Raw genomic sequence first — 23287 nt, 5'->3', positions numbered from 1 at the left:
AAGCGTGAGCCACCGCGCCCGGCCCCTTTAATTCTTAAAATAGAAATGTTGGGCAAAAAATTTAAATGGTCGAGAAATGTTGAAACTAACAAAGGACAATCGCTTTTCTTCTAAAAACAGCTCTTCATGGGTCTTCTAAGAAGAAGACTCCAACTCACGGACCACTGCTGACTCGTTAAAATCAACTTGTAATGTCACGCACATACTGTGTATCTGTCCAATTCATGCACATCCATCCAGAATGTAGGAAGCTTTGGTATCAAAGAGCTGTTTATGATTGACAAATACTTCAATGCTCTAAGATTCCATTTTCATCTTCTTTAATAAGGAAAGATAAATGCAAAAATACATGTCATTAATTGCTCTGCATTCTTCCCTCCAGAGAAATGCAAACCATAAACATCAGTAAGACATCCTACTAATAGCTTTAAAGGTTGGCTTAAATCATTATTAATTATACATTTCTAAGACGGTCTGTGACTGCATATGCCTTGCTTTCTTATTCAAAGTTTCAATCAATAAGGTCATCCCTGCCACTTGCACCCTGAATGGCAATGCACAAATTTAGTGCCTGTAGAAGTATAAATAGATATGTGTCTATATAGATATCCTAGTATCATAAAGTTACATTTTAACTATGTAGCTTGCTTGTGCATAGGAGATTACATTTTTCCAGGGAGGTGGGTAGATGACTTTTTTTATTTATTTTTTAAATAGCTACATTATAAATCTCTCTTGTTGGGCCAGCACAAGGCAAAACTAAAACAACTTCTTTATTGTAAGGCAAATGCATCATTGGACAACTTGCAATATTTTTTTTAAATGAGTCTTTCACTTTTCAACCTGTTTTGGGGTGAGTAACCTATATTGCTCCTCTCAGATCAAATTGTGTTATTTCTTATCATCACATGATAGCAACTTTTAGAAAAAAATGATTGCAGTTCCTTATAATAATTCTACCTCCAATTACATTGATTTACTATTAAGGACATATAGTTAGATGTCAAGGAATTTTGGCATTCACCGGGAAGTAATTACATTGACTTAGTTCCAGTTTTAGGTTTGAGCTTCCTAACCAAACATGGAAAGCTTTGTGGTTCCTTAAATCATAGAGACTCTCACAGAAGGATTTCTGAACCTATAGGCATAAATGCTGAAGAGGTCTATTGATAGACTTCAGCAGGTCTGTACAATTTCTGACACTGTGCAAAAATCCTCTGCACTTTTTGTGGGAGTACCACATACCTATCATCAGTTTCTCAGAAGGGTCGTTGATCCTAAAATGATTAAGAACCAGTGTTCTTTTTAATTAAATATAACTTAAAACGGCCTCAATTGTGGATTTCAGAATTATTTTCTCTCAATGTTCTTTGCAAAATCAGATTCAAACTACCTTGTATGTTATATTCAAAGCCTTCTTTTTAAAAATTGCATAAGAATATTATGCATAAACACTGATTATCCATAGTCTTTTGTAACTTGGCCTCAGAAACTTACGGTTAACAGATTAGCTCCCTCATTCTAACTGTATTTTTTAAATCAGATTTTGATTTTCAGTGTGGTAGGTAAACCCATCTTCCCATTTTATACAAACAATAGGTTTCAGTAGTGTCAGTTATAGAGATCATGACTTGAACTCTGTTATCAAAATGTATGATAATAACTCTAGACCTGAGGAATTGAAGACTGGCATGAACTCAGAAAGGCACAGGCTCGTCAAGAGACATTGCCCAATAATTGTCGTTTGATAAAAATCATCTTTCAGATAAAATGAAGCTTCTGCACCTTTGTTACACAGACTAAATATGCAAACATGTAATTTAAGGAAATAGTTTGATAAATTAGTTTTCTCCTTCTGAGAGAATTGTCTGGAAATGTGTACTTAAAGATGTAGAATTATAACAGATTTTTTAAAGGTCTTTGGAGACAAGGACTCACTTTAGGTATCACTTTGAGAGACATACAAACCCTAAGTCCTTTTATCCAAAAGAGAACAGAGATTGGAGGCATCAATAGAAAGATGATACTTTCTAAGAAATTGTGCCTAATCATCTGTGAATAGGTTTATGCGATTATGGAAGCTGATCAGGGCCTGTGGTGATCCAGGCATTGCTGTAGTGGCAGCACCACGTTTTTGTGCAGTCAGGCACAAACTGGCATTCTAGTACCTGCTGCTTCAGGAAATGCCAGAACAGTGCCTATGTGGACCAAGGCCCCACAGATGGCCTCACCCCTCAAACCCTTGGGTACATAGCACCTGTTTAGTGGCCCTGGCCCTTGCTTTTAAGCAGTGGTTCCAACTGAGGGCAATTATGTCCCCCATAGTACATTTGGCAATGTCTGTGAATATTTTTGATTGTCACGCTAGAAAGGTATTGCTGGCATCTCATGGGTAGAAGTCAGGGACATTGGGAAATAACCTACAATGCATAGGACAGCCCTCACGACAAAGAATTACCTGTCCCATGTGTCAATAGTGCCAAGGTTGAGAAACCCTGCCCTAAAGCCATGCCATTTTGATGACCCTGAGAGGTTATATAGATAGGTTCTATGTAGAGCCACACTACCCACAGGGCCACTAAAGTTTAGTCCATTTGACAGATTTGGAAACTGTAATGCTTTGGACAGAGTGAAGTGAAAAAATATCCTACGATGTCCTTCCTTTACAGGTTAACACCTATTCCTTTCCCCAAAACGAGGACTAAATGTCACCTTCTACAGGAATACTTCCCAGGTTAGCATCACGTTTCCATGTATTCTCATGATACCATGTGCACACTCTAACTGCAGCTCTGATTATTTCCTGTTCCCCTACCAGGTTATAAATTCATTGAGAGCTTGCTGTTTTTATTAATTCTTGGGTCTTAGTACCTACCAGAGCTTGGCACATAATAGGTATGCAATAAATATATGTTGAAGGAAAGAGCAAGCCTAGAGAAGTGACTTAAATTCTCCATGACAAACATCCATCCAGAATGGATTTACTCAAGGCTAGTACTAGCAAGCACACTGGCCCCAAGAACATTTGGCCCCATGCCCTCTGAGGTCATGAAACTGGGGAATGTCTCACCCCATGGCCTATAGGCTTACCAGCATGATGGTGGAAATTTCGGGTGAGCCATAGCCATAGTAGTCATAATGACTTTTAAATTTTATTTATGTATTTATTTTAATAATAGTTGTACATATTTACAGGGTACAGAGCGATGTTTTGATACATATAATGTATACTGATCAGATGAGGGTAATTAGCACATCAACATCATCTCAAACATTTATCATTTCTTTGTGTTGGGAACATTCAATAGCCTCCTTCCAGCTATTTGTAACTGTATATTAGCATTAACTGTAGTCATCCTACAGGAGTATAGAACACTAGAACTTATTTCTGTTATCTCTCTTATCCAGCTATGATTTTTGTATACTTTAACAAATCTCTGCCTATCCTGAAATACTAAAGAATCAAGATTGTAGAGACAATAAGATCTGGTCCTAGGCCTAGAACCCCCACATGGGAGGAACCAGGGACAGAATTCTCCTTGGATACCTTTTCTCAGGAAGAAAGGGGGATACTTTTAATGAGCTTGACTTTGCAGTCTACATTCGACAGAGCTTCTCCCTTCATTGAAGAAGAAAGACCAATAGTGACCTCAATAAGTACATGAACAAATAGCTGGGGAGCCCAGTATTCATAACCACCAATACTCAGCTCACATCAATACTCAGGCACAGGTCAATTAAAGGGTTGTACTATGAGCAAGGACAATTCTTATTTTGGCTGCCTGTAGATTACACCAAAATCCACAAGAAAGGGGAATAACTAAGCTTAGAATAATTTATAAATGCACCTTGTGTTAAGAACAATAATCTGGAGATTGTAAAACAAAGAAACATCATGTCAAAAATGAGAAAAGAGCAACTCTCATATTTATATTAAATCAACAATAATTTGTTATGTACATGATTATGGAATATAAAACAAAATGATCTAATTTTTCCAGATAGCATGGGGATGTTGCATTACATTGTGCTATTACTTGCCAAAGCACGTCAAATGGGATTTCAGCAAAATACTTAACATAGTTATAGGTAAAGTATTCCTGACATGAGTTGACATCAGGAAGAAAACACAGGGACATTTCAGAACATTCAACTTTATTTTCCGTTGACAAACACGACATAAATAACACACATTTATTAAATACACAGACTAGCCATGACTTGAATGCCAGCAAAAGTCTAACGTACTTTTCATACGCTCTTTTATTTTTTGTCTCCACAGTATTGAAGACCAGCCTTTAAAACATACTAGAAGATATATTTAAATACACTGACGATAACTACCCATAAAACTTTACATAGAGGTGATAAAAGAGACTTTTCCATTTAATCAAGTATATAGAGATGGATGCTGAGGAGGAGAGGTGAAGAACACTACGCTTTCGATACTGATCTTTACAATATGGATTAAAGTGCCAATGATTTCAGCTCCTCCTAGGCACACCATGTAAATAGTACTTACATTCATTTGTTACAAACAGATCGAAATAATCGGTGCCTATTTTAATTGGTTTGCTTAAACAGGCTTATACTATTTGTACAGAAGCATTTGATAAGGAGAGCAAGAAGGCAAAGTATTTTTTTCTCTTTCAAGGAAGAGTTGGGAAGGGAGTTCAGCAGTCAATAAACAAAGCAAATGAACTTGTCATTTGCTTTGACAGACAAGACCCCTGGCCACTCAGTAGTACTACTGATGCTCAAGTGTTCAAAGATAAATGCAGTCAGTCCCTTTCTCTCTTTGCTTACGGGACCTGGCGCAAAATGATGAAGGATAACAGGTAGAAAATGGACAGGTTTTCCATCATATCTTTTTCTATGTTCTCTGCCCTACCCACATGAGTATCCTTTCAAAAGTAGAACATGGAAGTGTATTAGCAAATCATATGCATTTCCCTCTGCTTAACATTACAACTTTGATTTCTACAGACATGGAAAACTGTATGAGAAATCTATATTTGAATTACTATTAAAGTTTAATGATTGTTTTTGCCTAGACGTTGGCTTACTTTAATTAAAGGATCAAAATATTCTAATTCTAAAGCATTTAACAATAGTATTGAAGAGATGCACGAATGTTAATAACTTGAGAAGTAGAATCATCTCCAAAATGCTCAAAAAAGCATGAAAAGGCTGACTTGTTTCTGATGGTGATCTCTTTCCTTCTTATCTTTACTCCCATAATAAATTCTTCAACAAAGCAGACTTACTACACAACAGATTCTGATCTGTTTCACATATTAGGCTACTGGCACTTTAAAAATATGAAGTTTTTTTTTATTATACTTTAAGTTTTAGGGTACATGTAAAAAAATGAAGTTATTATCTCTCCTCTTAAAAACAATCCCAGCCTCACCAACAGGAATTATGTCTGTTTCTTTCTTTCTGTGAAAGAATGGATAAGCACAGCAGAGTCAAGGGGACTCGGAGAAAACAGTGTAGTTTCAAATGAAGAAATATGTAATCTAGTAGATATCTGGGTTGCTTATTACATGAAACTGATTGATACAAAACTTCTGAAAATAAGATAATTTTTATTCTCAGTAAAGAAAATGTGTGACATAGAAATGAATATGATACATATCTGATTGAATTGTATTTCTAGAGAATCATAATGCACTCGGCTTATGGTATCATAATGTAATGGTATATGACTAAACTTATGTAAATTATAACCCTTAAATAGAATCTTCATTTTAGGAATTATAAAACAGAGAATATATCAAATAAAATATTTTCCCTAATTCTTTTATCATCATTACCACCTAGTTAGTTTCCTTACAATGCTGAACTGATGTCAGCTTCTTAACAAATATGTATGTGAGTTTAGGTTGGTTATTAAATTTTGTAAATTGGCTCGATCATAACCTATGTCATGAAACATCACAGACATCTGTCACTTTGTGTCAGCACTTTATTGCAACTCAGAAAAGTCTTATGGACGAAGCCACAGTTGCACAATTCTGCACATTTTTTAGACCTCAGTTTTAACAGATTTTGAGATATGTAAACATATAAAACAAGCAACAAACAAGCAGCTGTGAAAATTTGTCATTGTTGATGGTTTGTACTTGTTATATGGATAAAAATAGAAATTTTAATTCTTCAAATTAGGCTTTTCATGTGTTTGTAATAATAAATGCTCTGTAGTCTCCCTATGTCATTCAGCTCCTAGAATCCTGTGTATTGCAGGAGAAGCTTTTGGGGTTAAATGATGAAAATAAATAGATATTATGCTTGTCTAAAATTTCAAAGAACAAAAGTTTTCTATTTTCTTTTTCTGAGTTGATCTCAACCAAAAGAACTATTAAGTGATTGCTGATGTGGAGAAGGTTGAAAGCTGACCAATAATTTGGAGTCAAAAAGAACAAAATTGTAAAAAGCATTGAATAAATAAAAAGCCAAATCGACTTGAAAATCCAATATTAGAATACTGCCACAGAGTGACCCCCTTATTAAAATACTGTTTGCCAGTTTTTAGTTTGTCTGTCATTCAATGCCAGTGTGCTCACAGGATCTTTCATAGTTAACTTACATGAGGTTTTGCAATTATTTTCTGCAACATGGTCAAGAGATATTTCATAAAATAAAGAAACATAAGTAGAAATATATGTATACCCTATATTTCAGACTAGTTTAAATCTGGCATGATTAAACACTTACGTTTACCTAAAATATCTTGGGATATATACAGCACTAGGTTAATTTGGTAAATATTGAGATAATTCATTTTTGTTTCTTCAACTTCAAGATATTTTTAAGACATTCATCATACCTATTTTATTTGAAAAGTAAACTACTCTCATTAAGTAACATGTGATCATTCTCCTCTATGACTCAGCATAGTATATAAATTCATTGTTTGGAAAATCAACACTACTTGGTAAAATTGACACTTGCTAATTTTACATATATTTCTATATTTCATTCGCTTACTTCTTCTGCCATGGTTTTCTTGGCCTTTAATTGTCTTTTAACCAATACTTCAAAATTCAGGAACTGTCATAATCTATACATGCATCTTTCCTGATTAGACATATGTATGGACAAACTAAGTATACACGAGTGAACTTGAAAGCCAATAAAATTAAACTTAAACATGTCTTTCTGTTGTGACAACATATATCCTCTTTCTAACCAATACTCTAGTCTCTGTACATCTCTGAAATCTAACCTCAGTCATCATGAAAAGGCTGAAATCATTTGGGATTTTCATTTCTTATCAGGTTTCCCTGGACTAACGAATGCCTAGATAATAAAACTGATATGCCATTTACATAATTTCTTTCTTTTCCACCTCCCTTTCAAGCTTGTTAAAAAACACAAAAGCTGCCATTCATCCCCTCCTAAAATATATCCCCTGGGCAGGAATTTATTTTGCAGTTAAGAATAAGTTTCTGGCTTTTTGCCTTTCTGTATTTTTGTGGTTTGATGAAAAGTGATGTTCTTGTGATAGTAATGGCCACTATCATTTGGAAGTGTCAGTCTCCTAAATTATTAGTATAAATAAAGCACTTTGTTGTACAGCAGTATGACACTACACCCTTGAAGATAAATTCATATTTCTGTAATTAAATAAGCAGAAATAATTGACTTTATCAGCCTGATGGACTGTAATGGCATGAAGCACTTCAATCATATGGTATGTGCCTTGCCAACATGTACTGTCCTGGCAAACTTCTGCTCATTGATTCACTGAACAAATATTTACTGGACAATTTCTATATTCCAGGTGCTATACAAGATGCTGGAAGGAATAACCTAATCATGCTCATGCCACTCAAATTCACATTGCCTCTGTGTCTATCTGACTAGAACCTAGGGTCACAGGACCACCCAAGAGGCAACGCCTCTTTATTATGTGATTTAAGTGCACTTTTGAAAAAAAAGTAGGTAGTTTTGTCTTATACCCAATGAGGTGACCTATGGGATAATCCAATTCTATGGCATAGAGAGATTTTAGTAGAGTCTATTTATCACCTTTTCCAAAATTTAGATTAGTAGAACCATCATTAATTACATAAGCACTCTCAGCAGATTTTGTCTCCAAATTCAATTTGACATGGTCATTTAAAATGATTAGTCCTGATTGACATAGGCTGGTGTATATATCAATCTGATAGACATATTGTACCTATCGAAATGAGTTCTTCACCAAATGACCACTACACACACACACACACACAAATATGCAGTTACTACAAGAAGTATAAATAAATCTCAAGCTTTTAAAAAACTAGAAAAGCAGTGCAAGAAACTGCAAACGAAAATCTTCACAATAAAAAGTTAATGGGTTTACAAAATGAATGCACCAAAGAATATGACAAGCTTTGTGTAGGCATAACTACAGGATTACTATGTTTGGTGGGGAGATATTTTTAAGAAGTGCAATTCCCAAAACTTAATGTGGTGATCTAGTTGTGCACAAATACGTCATGCTTAGCTATTGGGGTTTGTATTCATGTAGACTGTAGGAAAAACTTTTTACTAATAAATATTTAGATAGAGCCACTTTGAGGAGCAGGCAGAAGAGCTGTGAATGGTCAATGTTATTAATTTTCTTATATAAATAAGCCAAAATATGGAAAGTATTCACTGAATCTTCAAAATATTTATTTGTTTTGGAATCAGTATTGGAATTTAAAGAGTCAAAGACTGGGGAACAATTTTGGTGAAAAATCAAGGGAAATATATATTCAGAGTACCTATAGTTAGTGCTTAAATCGGTCCTTACATAGCATTCTGAAAAACCACTTCACAACTCTCATAGGTCAGTTTCATGAATCTTCCTTAGGCTCGTAGAAATGTAAAATATATTCAAAAGAAAGAATAATTAGCAATTTGGGTAGTCACAAACTCCATATTTCAAACAAATGGAATTGGTTCTTATTCAGATAAAGAGTAAACCTAATTATCAATCCAACTAAACTTAAACTTTGTTAGGTTAGGAGCTAATTTGCTATATTGAGCAATATTTGAATAACACTATCGATGAATATTGTAAATACATTATACATTTTTTAACTGTAATCAAACTTTTTTTAATGTAAGGAGGAAAAAAGTGACAGAAAGCGAGAGAGGCAATGAAAGAGAACACAGCAATGTCTTTGAATAAAAACAAACTGCTATCCCCTGTCTTCAATGATATATGTGGTTAAATTCCTCATGTATTCAGTGTACTGGAATATTAAGTATCCCTGCTCCCCAATAGACCAAGATCATTTATAAAAAATGTTTTCATCACATAATTAATCACATATTCAGCTACAAATGGCAGACTCAACAAAAACACTAGACTGTTATTAATATATTTTCCTTTGTTTGTGTTTCACTACTTTTGGCACGTAGGGATTTTCTATGCTTCTAAGACCATTTAGCTTTATACCAAAAATTCCACTTCAATGCATAAACAGTGGCATGCCAGAGATGCCTAAATTCACAGTAAGGTTTAGCGATATTTGTTACCAAAAGCTGTGCACATGCAAGTTAAGTGTTTTCTTTCATGCTTCTGTCTGTATTATTTCATTAGATAATGAGATAGGCTGCCCTTTCTGTCCATCATTAGAGCAGCTGGAGACAGCATTTGCTACCTGGCAAAACTTTCGAAGAAGGATCTTTCTTAACAGCAGGTAAACCCAAGGATCCAAGATCTGATTCAGTGAAGCCAGGCGAACAGCTATTAAGAAGAAGTTGCATTCTTTCTGCTTCTCCGTGTGTGTCTTGCAGTGCTCAACTGATGTCTGATTGAAGATCATCTTCAACATCATTATCTAAGAAAGGGGGACAAATAATTGTTTCGAAGATTAGTAAGGCCATATGCATCTCCTCTACACTGTACTTTGCACATAGTCGGCTTTCAATAAATTGGTTGTTGGATTGAAATGATTAATTCAACCAACATTTATACTCGGATAACACAGTCCTGAATTATACAAGACATTCCTAGGTATTTTCCCACATTTGTGGCTATTTCACGTGATGTAGCTTTTTAAAACATGCATGTCTTCAGGCTCTTGGTTCTTGGAATTTAAGAAGCTTGAAAATAACACATCTCAAAATGAGCCAAAGTCATGTCTTGTTGCAGAAAACACCACAAGTTCACCCAAATGAGAGCCAACACTTCAACAATAACAAAAACATCTTAATCTTAAATTTCCAGTAGTTCTAATTAAAAAAATTACTGCAGAAAAAGTAGAAGCAAGAAAGGAGGAAATATTATTGTTATTATTATTGCCACTAGCATTTTCAGAATCCTTACTATTTAGCAGACATGGTGCCAAGTTCTTCATATGCATTTAATAAACAGCATAAGACAGGTAGTATTACCACTTGCTTCTTACATTTGCAGAACCCAAGATTTAATGAGGTGAAATGGATGAGCTAGACTAATACCATATGATGTACAGTATTTTACTTTTCTTTGCCCCCACCCAATATACACTACAATGTAAACTCCATGATAGCAGGAATTTGGGACTATTTTTTCCCCAAGTGCCTAGATCAATATGTAGCAGATAGCAGATGTTCAATAAGTATTTGTGAGAGAACAAATTTTTATATTTGAAGGAATATATTATACAACATATAAATGACAGTAAATGAGTTATATGTATTTATGAGAGAAATTTTTATATTTGAATGAATATATTATACAACACATAAATGACAGTATATGAGTTATATAATATGCATTTACATTTGAATGAAAAAGATGTTCTTATGCATATGAAAAATGTTCAAAATTATTAATCATCAGAAAACATTCAAATTACAACAAAATGCAAAGCCATTTTACACTGTCTAGATTGATCAAAATGAAGAAATGTGACTATACTGTTCCTGAGGATGTGAACTAAGATGAGGACTCTTTTACACACTATTAGTGGGTGTGTAAACTGGAACAACCTAGAAAACAAACTGGCATGCCGGGCACGGTGGCTCACGCCTGTAATCCCAAGACTTTGGGAGGCCGAGGCAGGTGCATCACCTGAGGTCGGGAGTTTGAGACCAGCCTGACCAACTCGGAGAAACCCCGTCTCTACTAAAAATACAAAATTAGCCGGGCGTCGTGGCACGTGTCTGTAATCCCAGCTACTCGGGAGGCTGAGGCAGGAGTATCGCTTGAACCCGGGAGGTGGAGGTTGCAGTGAGCCAGGATCGTGCCATTGCACTCCAGCCTGGGCAACAAGAGCGAAACTCCGTCTCAAAAAAAAAAAAAAAAAAAAAAAGACAAAAAAAGAAAACAAATTGGCACTATTTCACCTGCTATTTCCCAGCGATACAACTCCTAGGAATATACTGTGCAGAATTCCTGCACCAAGAGTTGTGTATATGACTGTTTCATAACAGCATTGTTCATAATAGCAAAAAAAGCAGGAACAACTGAAACATGGGTTCACAATCCCAAGCAAAGAAATGAGCTGACTTCGTAACTGGCTCCTAATTTCCCATTCTAGACCTGTACAGCTATTGAGTACTTGACATGTAGCCAAAGCACATCAAAATGTTAGAATATGTTGATTCCATAATGGAATAATAATATTTCCATATATTGTGTTAAATAAACATATATTATTCAAATTAATGTCACTTGTTTCTTTTGACTTTTTAAAAATGCACCTACTAGAAATCTTTAAATTATATGTGGCTTGTGGTTTTTTTTTTGCTTACAGTACATTTCTATTGAACCTAATCTCTCTCTCTTGAGGCTTACACTTATCTGTATGTTCTGCCCTCAGGTCACATAACTTAAATTGAATTCAACATCCCTGAGCATCCAAAATATCCCTAACCACTTAACCACAGTTCCAATGATGGCACTTTGTTACACTCACCCTGGCTCAACATTGCAGTCTGTGAACTCTTTTCCTCATCCTCTGCAATGCCTTTTGCTCTTGCTTCACTCTCATCCTTGTTCAGATCTTCCTCTTGTTTGAATTACAGTAATAACAGACACCCAGATGGTACATGTACGGACTGAATGTTTGTGCCTCCCTTCAGTTTACATGTGGGAGCCCCAACCCTTCACGTGATGGTATTAGGAGGTGAGGCCTTTGGGAGGTAGTTCGGTTTAGATGAGGTTATGAGGGTGGAGCCCCTATAACGGGATTATTATCCTTATAAGAAGAGGGAGAAGAACCCACAGGTCTCTCCTTCAGCCATGTGGCGCACAGCAAGAAGACAGCAGTCTACAAGCCAGGAAAAGGGCCTTCACGGAAACTGAATCTGGGGGCACCTTGATCTCAGAATCTTCAGCTTCCTGAACGGTGAGAAATAAGTCTGCTGCTTAAGTCATCAAGTTTACAGCTTTGTTATGGCAGCCCAAGCAGACTAAGACAGTGCATGCAGACATCCGCCCATCACAGGTGCAGCTTCCAGTCCCAGCTGTGATCAAATCCTCTCCAACTAGAAAATCGTCAATGTCTTCCCACTGTCCATCGATCAGAAATTTAACTCTGGTATTCAAAGCCCTCTACAATACTGTCCAAACTGTTCTTCCCAGTTTTGTCTCCCACTTATTGCCTACACAGACTCCAAACTCTAGCTATAGTTCATTGGTCTAGAACATCCTTTTATTCTTTCCTCCCTCTTGGCCTTTATTCTTTCTGTTTTCTACCCCTGGAACACTTTTAATCCTCATCATTTCTACTTCTGAGACTTCCACGTCTTTCAGGACTATCTCAGTCTTTCCTGATTATTCCAAACCACTGGCCTCTGAAGGCCTACAATTGTGTGTGTGTGTGTGTGATATAACCTCATATTTGTAGTAGATAGACAGATAGACAATACTAGCAGGCATCCGCATGTCCCTCAAAAACTTGGACATATGGGGGAAGAAAAGGTGGGTCTCTAAGATTTAAAGTGGACATAAGGTCAACACATCGGAACCCAGCTCCAAGGTTACTGAACTTGACTGCAAGCAATTGAACAAAGTATTGGCCTATCTGAAATCGATTTTCTTTGGGAAAAAGGATACTTAACCATCAGGTTTGAGTATTTTCTACTCTTGTCAACAAAATGGACTACTATTGTGAGATAAAAGATGTAACTGGCTCTATTAGCTTGAAGTAAGTAAATATTTGATTCTTTTAATTCCCCATCTTCTGTGTCTTTTTCCACTAAGCTGATAATGACTGGTCTCAGTATTGATAAGTCAACAAGAAAAGAGAGCTGAGTCACAGGATTTCTGGTATGGCCAGTTCTGCTCATGTATACTCAATTTTATTTCAAAAATACGAGTATATAACAAAAAAGCAGGTAGAGCAGGTGAAGCAGACAGACAAGAGAGAGAGGAAATAATACACCAACATTCTTACAAGACTGTGTGACACTGGTCTCCAGCCATTTCCCTTTTGTCTTATTTAGTCACAGTTTTTATTCTTAAATGGATCCCTGGCAAAGGGGATGGGAATTTCCAGTTTTGGCTTATAAGGCAAACTCTGGGGCTTGACTCATATTTTGTTTTCTGAGACAGTGTCTCACTCTATCACCAAGGCTTGAGGGCAGTGGCACAATCATAGCTCACTGTAGTCCTGAACTCCTGGGCTCAAATGCTCCTCCTGCCTCAGCCTCCCGAGATGCTGAGATTACAGTATATGCCACCACACTCAACTAATATTTTTATTTTTTGTAGCAATGGGGTCTCACTATGTTAACTAGGCTGATCTCAAACTTCTGGCTTCAAGCAATCCTCTTGTGTAATTTCTTTCACAGGAATTTTTCCAAATGATTTATCCAATAAAAGCAAATAGTAGCTATACAATAAATAAATGTTCAGAGGAGCATTATATATACCAGCAAGAAATTGCAAACACGTAGATCTCTAACGTCAGGTGCAAAGCTTAATAAAACAATAATTCACAAATAGTATATATAAGTATTAAGTGAAAAAAACAGAATAGAAGAAACTTTATATATAAAGTTTTGTTGTTATATTACTTAAAATAGGCAGACTTGTGGAAGGCAATGGAATTCTTGCTATTTAACAATAATTTACTCTTAAACAATTTAATTTAATTTTAAAATTGTATGTACACAGGCCAGGCGTGGTGGCTCACTCCTGTAATCCCAGCACTTTGGGAGGTTTAGGCAGATGGATCCCCTGAACCCAGGAGTTCGAGACTAGCCTGGGCAACATGGTGAAACCCTGTCTCTACTAAAAACACAAAAATTAGCCGGGCATGATGGTGTGTGCCTGTAATCCTAGCTACTTGGGAGGCTGAGGCAGGAGAATCACTTGAACCTAGGAGGCGGATGTTGCAGTGAGCCAAGATAGCACCACTGCACTCCAGCCTGGATGACAGAGCGAGACTTGGGCTCAAAAAAAAAAAAAAAAATTGTATGTATATAAAAACATTTCAGTTGATGTTAATGAAAGTCTTTTATTTAAAGAAAGCAGACGGTTATTCCCTTCTTTGATAGATATGGACTATTATACACCAAATTTACTTAAAATAAATATATTTACATTAATATATTCTGATGCTGGCTGGCTTATCATCCTATGAGCTGAATACTACCTCCCATCATAGTAGGCAGAATAATGCCCCTCCCGCCACAGACAAAGATATCCATTTCTCGGTCCCTGGAATCTGTGAATACGTTACCACACAAGACAAAAAGGACTCTGCAGATGTGATTAAGGTAAAGGACCCAGACATGAGGAGATAATCCTAGATGATCTGGGTGGACCCAGTGTAAAAACAAGGGTCCTAAAAATCAGAGAACTTTTCCCAGCTGTGGCCAGAGGGGGACATGACTGTAGAAGAATGGTCAGAGATACACAGTGTCTCTCTGGCTTTGAAGGTGGAGGAAGCGATCCAGGAGGTAAGGAATGAGGATGACCTCCTCTAAAAACTGAAAAAAGCAAGGAAACACTTTTCTCTCAGAGGCTTAAAAAGTAATGCAGCCCTGTGGCACCTTTACTTTGGCCCAGTGAGATCCATCAGGCTTCTAACCTACAGAACAGTTAGAGAAATATGCGTTGCTCTTAAGCCACTGATATGATTTAGCTCTGTGTTCCCGCCCAAATCTCATGTCAAATTCTAATCCTCAGTGTTGGAGAAGGGGCCTGGTGGGAGGTGACTGGATCGTGGTGGCAGACTTCCCCCTTGCTGTTCTTATAATAGTGAGCGACTTCTCATGAGATATGCTTGTTAAAAGCGTGTAGCACTTTCCTCTCTGCTCTCTCTCCTGCCCCACCATGTGAAGATGTGTCTGCTTCCCCTTCACCTTCCACCACGATCACAAGTTTCTTGAGGCCTCCCCAGCCATGCTTCCTGTGCAGCCAGCAGAACCACGTGCTTTTGAGACAGTCTTGCTCTGTTCCCCAGGCTGGAATGCAGTGGTGCAATCTTGGCTCACTGCGACCTTCACTTCCCGGGTTCAAGCCGTTCTTGTGCCTCAGACTCCCAAGTAGCTGGGATCGCAGGCACGTGCCACCAGGCCTGGCTAATTTATGTATTTTTAGTGGAGATGGGGTTTCACCATATTGGCCAGGCTGGTCTCAAACTCCTGGGCTCAGGGAATCCACCCACCTCGACCTTCCAAAGTGCTGGGATTACAGGCGTGAGCCACCACCGCCTGGCCCCAGGTGGTTCTTTACAGCAAGTCTCAGGTGGACTAACACAGCCACCAAGCTTACAATAATTTGCTAGAGCAGCAACAGAAAACAAATATGCCCACACTGACCTCCCAACCAGTGTTAAGAGGAATGGAAAGAATGAGCTTGAAAACGATTTTCTCATTCTCAGAGATAAAATAGCCTAGGAAGCTTCTTCAAATTGTTTACTTTCTTAGGAAACTTAAAAATAAATGAATAAAGTAAAAGTAAACTTCATTCTAACTCCTGTCCAAATTATCTCAATTTCTAAATTTACAACATGCAAAACCGAATGCCTGTTACTCCAGTGGCATCAGTTAGATGTCAATGTGTTTGACTAAAAGGTATAAAATTAATATTTTCAACTCATTGGCTTTATGAAAAAAAGCTTATTAATCCCTTTCTCCTCTTTTTATAAACTATTAGAAAAGTTTTGCTTATCTTTTTCAGTCCTTTACCCCACCCAATAGTTAAATATATTTGACCACTTACCATCCTCCAGAAAGTGTTCTGGGCCTGGTCTAGAATTATCTAAAAACTCACTTAAATCATGTTTTTATTTTCTCTATAAAATCAAGAATTGGATTTCTCTAACTTTTTCTGATCAGGAAAATTCACAAAATTACTTATTAAAATGATACATCAGTCATTTTACACAGTCCTCTTTGATTATTTGAAAACTAATTTTTGTGAGGCTAATAATTTAAAATTATTGTATGAGGCAAATATAGGTTTCATATGCCTTACATTGTTTAGTACACTGTAATTTCCTATTGAGAATGCAATGATTATAAAATTATAAAATCAAGCTCTGTAAGCAGTAGCTGGCACATGAGGGGAGACACCAGCTTTCCCCAAAAATCATGAGATGTGCATTATAGAGATAATTGGAATTAGAAGCAGTGAGCATGCTACTGCCATCTCCAAATGGCAGCAGCGATGAAAGTGGGGCTCCAAATTCTTCATCCAATTTTGAACATAAATTCAAATTAGCATCCATCTGTTGAGTCTTTATATTTAAGCAGTGATTATAATTTTTGTGTATGTGTTTGCAAATATTTTTCAGTCTGTTTAGACTTCGAGAGAAAACCTTAGGCATGAATATGTAGATTTCTGGTAGAATTAATTATTCCTATTAGTCCAATTCTATGTCATACAAGGGAGAGGGGACAAAGAAAAAGCTGGATGCTCAGCTAACAGAGAGGCTGTTTACTGGTTTTAGCAAACACACATATACCCTGCACTATTTCTCCTTTCAAACAGCCTCATATAACAAATGATCTGGTCAAGGGAGTGGTGAGACCAATTCTAGCTGAACAGAGCTGCAGCTCTTCCGTCAGCCCCTTCCCTGGGTTCCACGTGACTCTCCCAGGACCTCTAGCAGAGCTCTCCCTTCATAGAGAGCTCTTTATGCACTTGAGATAACCAGGAACACAACTACATCAGTGACCTCTAAATTCGCCATCCCTGCCTACTGTCAAGTACAATTACCTTGTTCCATCCTAAAGGAAAAAAATGATTTACCCTTTCCCCAGTGATAATGTTCTTTTAAGTGTTCAAAGCATTAATCAGGGAGGCTGTCTTTCATATTCTATCCTTGGATTTTATTCTATTGCAGCAGGATTTATAATCACACACTTAAAAATCTTTAGTACTTCACTTCTTAGTTTCAAAGTGCCTTGGGTTGTAGGCCACACATATCCATTAAAGATGATAAATGAGGAAACCCAGAAAAATTAATTTCTGGGGGAGGAAATAAATTGGTTAGCTGCCCTTAGGTTCAATTCTGGGGTGTTTCTGCATTTCCAGTTTATTCCTAATGCAAGCGTTTAAGAGAAATTTCCTCACAAGCCAATTTTTATCTGTGATGTTTTGTTTTCCATAATTCTCTGTTGTTAGGCTATGGGAGAACAACCTGCTCTACTGGAAATTCCCCCCTATAATTTGATAAGTGTATTTCATCATAATACACTAAAACCAGTCTGGGCCCTTTAAACTAGTTAATTACATAATTTGAAGGATTTGCACGGGAAGAAGCTTCACTGTGGATTAAGAAACAATTGTAGTCTCTCCAATCTAGTTACAACTGTTCTCCAGTTGTCAAATCATCTCTGGATCCTAGACTACTGTTTCAAAAGCTTTCCCTGCCTTATTTAAACTGAAAACATTACAGATAAACAGCTCATAAACATTAAAAAAATTACTAGAATTTGTGCCATTTCATCTTTACTACTATGTAATTTCATAAGATTTTTTAAAACAACAATGGATTAAGAATCAAGTAAATTATATTGCTGGTTTTGCCATCATTTACAACTTTAGAAAAGTCATTTATCTCTGAACTTTATTAAATTTACTAGTAAGCAGTGGGGCTGGACTGGATGGCCTCTGCATACACTTCTAGAGCTTTTTCTGATGATTTTTGGGGCAAAGCTGGAAAATGAAAGGATTTCATTTGGCAAACAATTAAAACCTACAGGAAATAGGTGAGAAACGAAAGTCAAAATTCCTCTTCAAAAAAAAACTCCAAGGGGCAAATGGAGGAAAGAGAAAAATTACAAAGTTAGAAGACAGTGTGTGAGAACAAGGGACTAGATTCATGAAGCTTTGGTGTATGTCAGCAGAGTGTGTGTGTGTGTGTGTGTGTGTGTGTGTGTGTGTGTGTAGTGGGGTGGGGGTATTTTTATTAAAAGAAATAGCAGATTCTGGCAAACATACTGACCAAGACATAAAGAACTTCCATAAGTCTGACTCAATTCTGCTTCTAGTTTGGAGACTAGTTAACCTAATTTTGGTTCTTAACTTCTTCCTTCTCTAAAACATGATTCACACACACTTACTGTGTATCGTCTCCATCTAGTAGAGCAGTTGCAAAAATTAAAATGTGATAAGAATAATGAATACCTTCAATTTATATAGCATACCTCTTCCCATGCCTCCCATGCCTCAGGCACTCACACTATTGCAGATGCTTCCAAAACAAAATGCCTTGACAGTCACAAACAGAACAAAAAATGCTTAGGGGAATACTGCAAAGAAATAAATGTATTGTGTCTATATTCCTTGAATTTCTAGCTAATAAAGTGGTTTTAGAAAACTCACCTCAAATTTGCACTTTAAAAATGTTTAGTAATGCAGAATCATTATTCAGTCACTGGATATGGAAAATCAAAATTATAAAGAAGCCAGCATCCCGCTACTACATCATTTGCTACATAAAAATTTCCCTTTCAAGTAGTACAAATTGTAAATTCTGTATGACTTGGCTCAGAATAGCTCAAGACATACGTCTAGATAAATGTTTATCTTTCTATTAGAACAGTCACAGAATGTCAGTATCTAAGTAAGTATTCAAATTCTGGCTGAAAGGGGGAAGGCAAAATCTATTCTATAGAAGGATTCATTTCTTGGATTATAGATGATGGATTAGCTGGGTGACACACAAGTTAGAAGAGTTCTCTTTACTTTATTTCAAACACCTATATCTCAGGTGTCAAAAAACAGTCTAGATAATATGTCATTGTCAAGGCTTAAAGTACATTAATCCTTAAAAATGCTTAGATTTCAGAGTTTTTTCCTCCCAAAATATAGTTTCATTTAAACCCCAAATGTTCAATTTTACTCTCATCCATTCAGAGAATCAGAGTATTAGTGACAATTAAAAACAACTAAACACTTAAAGGAAAAAAATCAGAGATGTGAATTGTGTGTGCAGAGACAGTCACCTCAATATAAAAATAGAAAATTAGAAAAACCTAGATGACTGACGATAGAGCACTGTTTAAACTATGGACCATCCTTCATATGCATAATTTATATCTATTCTAATGCTGACATTTAAAATCATGCTGTTGAATATTAGTAACATGAAGAATATTTAGTAACATGAAGAAATGTTCAGAATGTGAAAAGTGAAAATAAATGTTGCACAGTATAATCCAAATTTTAAAAAATAACTGTGCTTATTTATAGTAAAATATACTAGAAGTAGTTTTCTCTGGGTGAGAATTACGGCAATATCTATTTTCTTCTCTGTATTTTTTTTCCAAATTCTTTACAACACACATGCTATTTTTTACACGTTAAAAAGCATTAAATTTAGAGTAGTTGGTGACTTAGCTATAAACAATCATCTATCCATGTATTGGTAAAGTGTTAGTGTTGCAATCCTAGAACTCTAATGTGGTCATTTTAGGATGAATTCTTAAGAGGTCAATGTGTGCATAATTTAATACGAGGTAAGCAGTCTGACACTCTAGAATTGATCAAAACATTTAGCTTGATCAAAAAATTAATTATGGCTTACTAAATTTAGTGATAAATTATTGGCGTCAGTGATGGCCTTGATGGACAATACAGCCATGACATACAAAAGAATCCCTTCCTGTGCCACAGTCAGTACACAATGCAGGGTGATGCATATGGTTCTAATCTGATACGAAAAATTCTTATTAAACTTTGTGGTATGTCAAAATGACACTGCCTTTTAAATCTATTAAGACTTCATCTCACAGGAGAATCCAAAATAGATGCATCTTATATTCAGGATGGACACCGGGTGAATATGAGCAGATTGGGGTGTTCTTAAATGTATGCTCCCCAATCCTAATTCATTCTCTAGTCAGTGCTCTCTCTCTCTCTCATACACACACACACACAAACACACATATACACAGGAACACACACACACACACACACACACACGAATGAACAGAATCTGTTTAGGGGGCTTCCCACCTTCTTGCCACCAACTTCAGCATCTGCAGCCATCCATTCTTTCCTTCCTCTTATTTGACTGGAAGAGGTGTCCTGTCTATCTAAGGCACACCCTCTCTCTAGCCCCTGGATCTTATCCATCCTGAATTTCAGAGACCATATACTCTCAAGTGTTCCCTTCCTCTTTTACAGTTAACTTCTCCCACTTTTGGCATTTTCTCATTCACATTTTAACACGTCCAACTTTTTGCCACCTTGAGAAAATAAAACCTGCTGTGGAATTCTCACCTACCTACATATAGACTGCTCCAGAAGTTACAGCCAAATTTCCCAAAAGAGGTGTCTACCCTCCTTATCTTTAAACTTATTCCAAAACCTGCTACAGCCTGACCTCTGTGTTCACAAATCCTCACACAGGGCTGTTCCCAAGGCCACCAACACGGTTGCAGAATCAACACCACAGTCTTACTTGTCTGTAACATCAGACCTAATTGAATGTAGCTGTCTCTCGAAACATTCTCTTCCCTAATATTCCGGTCACCATTTGTTCTGATTTTATTACTAATTTTCCTGCTACCTTTCTGGGTATTCCTCTGCAGTCCCCTTTATATGCTCTTGTTTCTCTCTCTCTCTCAAAATGTGTTAGCATTTCTGATTGTATCTTAGAGAGCCTCCTCTTCTTACTGTGGATAAACTGACTATGTGTGGTCTTTCATCTCAATGACTTCAAACCCCATTTATGTGCTATAGGCCACACCTTTTCTCTGAGCTCCAAATGGATTAGTTTAGCTGCTATTGCATGGCTTTGTTTAAATGTCTTACATCAAATTCAACATTTTTAAAATGAAAATTCTTATCTTTTTCCTCAAAGGTGTTTCTACATTAATCTTCCCTATCACAGTAAATCCCCATCTCTAAAACAGAAACCTGGGAGTTACCCTTGATTCATTTCTCTGTGTGTCTTTCTCTACGTCTCTCTGTCTCTCTCCACATTCCACCACATTCACCATATTCCTCACATCCAATCAATCATGGAGTCTCCAATTAACCTCTTATGATTTTTTTTAATCTATCACTTCTCTCATTTACACCCCCAATTGACCATAAACTGAGGCCTCCATCATCTCTTGTCTGAACTATCACAATCATCTATGACATGATTTGTTGGCCTCCATCTGGCCTGGCCCATGCTGCTGCTTAGAAAAGATGATTGTAAAATGAAATTTTAATCTTATTATTCCACTTTGAAAAGTCCTTCGTTTATACACATTGCCCTGAGTATAAAGTCCAAACACTTAAATTCAAATCTCCTGTTTACTTGGTGAATACCTGTTGTGTTCTCTAGCCTAAGTTCTCACCATTTTTTACCCTCACGCATCAATATTCCAATTAGCTTGAACTTCTTGCAGGTCTTTAAAAGTGACAGTTCTTTCTTGTTTTTGAGGCATTACCAATGTGGATCTTTAAGTCTTAAAGCTCTCATCCTCTTTTTCTTTACTTGAAAAATTCTGACTTATTTCATGCGTGGTCTTGAAACATCAATTTTTTTTGAACTATTGTCACAAGGAAGTGTATGTTTAACTTTATAAGAAACCAGTAGCTATTTTCCAAAGGATTGTACCATATTACATTCTCATCAGCAATGTATGAGAGTTCTAGTTGCTATATGTCTTCCATAACACTGGGTATTGTCAGTCTTTAAAATTTTAGACACTCCAATGAGCGTATGGTGAAATCTCATTGTGGTTTTAATTTGATTTTCCATAGTGACTAATGATGTTGAACAATTTTCATGTGCTTCTTGGACACTTATAAATCTTTTGTGAAACTCCTTTGTGAAGCATCTGTTCAAATCTTTCCCACATTTTCGGGGACTGCCTTCTTATTGCATTGTAAGAGTTCTTTACATATTATGGATACAAGTCCTTTATCAGATATATGCATTGCAACTATTGTCTGTCAATCTGTTGCTTACCCATTCATTTTCTTAATGGTATTGTCCGAAGAGCAAAAGTTTTCTGAAACATCAATTTATTTGATATTTCCCTTGACAAAAGCAAGCCTTAATAAAATCTTCATATGGATCCCCACAATTCTCTACTTCTCTACATTTTATCTTGCTGCTTTTTTTAAATTGTTGGTCTCTCTCAATAATCGAAAATTGTTACAAGGGTAGGGATCAATTCTATCCTATATTCTAGGTATATCTCAGCAAGGGCCAAGCCCAGTAGATTAATAGTTTTTGAATTAACACATAAGTGAATGAGGGCAAGGGTAGAGTGCATGCTGCCCATTTGGGGGTACAGATTCTAGAGTTTTCATCTAATGGACAAACCTACCAACATTCAATCCTTTTCCTTCTTTCTTTTTCTTTTTTTTTTTTTTTTTTTTTTGCCTCATCCTCTCGAGTAGCTGGGATTGCAGGTGCCCACCACCGTGCATAGCTAATTTTTGTATTTTTAGTAGAGACGGGGTTGGGGTTTCACCGTGTTGACCAGGCTGGTCTTGAACTACTGATCTCAGGTGATCCACCCGCCTCAGCCTCCCAAAGTGCTGGGATTCCAGGCATGAGCCACCATACCCGGCTGAAAAAAATACTTTATTCTTATTTATTTATTTATTTATTTTTATTATACTTTAAGTTTTAGGGTACATATGCACAATGTGCAGGTTTGTTACATGTGTATACATGTGCCCTGTTGGTGTGCTGCACCCATTAACTCATCATTTAGCATCAGGTATCTCTCCTAATGCTGTCCCTCCCCTCTCCCCCCACTCCACAATGAGAACACATGGACACAGGAAGGGGAACATCATTCAATCCTTTTCAAGACTCCAGGCCCTTCCTTCCTCCCCTCCTTCTTTCCTTCCTTCCTTCCTTCCTTCCTTCCTTCCTTCCTTCCTTCCTTCTTT

General features: G+C 36.7%; 1 protein-coding gene across 9 annotated transcripts in view; it reads right to left on the bottom strand.

Annotated features, from left to right (window-relative positions):
• The window catches only part of PTGER3 (prostaglandin E receptor 3), a 198409-nt gene that overhangs the window by 152500 nt on the left and 22622 nt on the right, over window positions 1–23287 (bottom strand). For all 9 annotated transcript variants that reach the window (XM_003260191.2, XM_003260192.3, XM_003260190.3 and 6 more), the window contains exon 2: window positions 9648–9827. In XM_003260191.2, coding sequence (XP_003260239.1) covers window positions 9648–9827 — 180 coding nt within the window. The remainder of the gene's footprint in view (window positions 1–9647; window positions 9828–23287) is intronic.

Source organism: Nomascus leucogenys, chromosome 12 (genome assembly GCF_006542625.1).
Source record: "Nomascus leucogenys isolate Asia chromosome 12, Asia_NLE_v1, whole genome shotgun sequence".
Taxonomy (NCBI): Eukaryota; Metazoa; Chordata; class Mammalia; order Primates; family Hylobatidae; genus Nomascus; species Nomascus leucogenys.
This window is presented reverse-complemented; position numbering and strand designations above follow the sequence as displayed.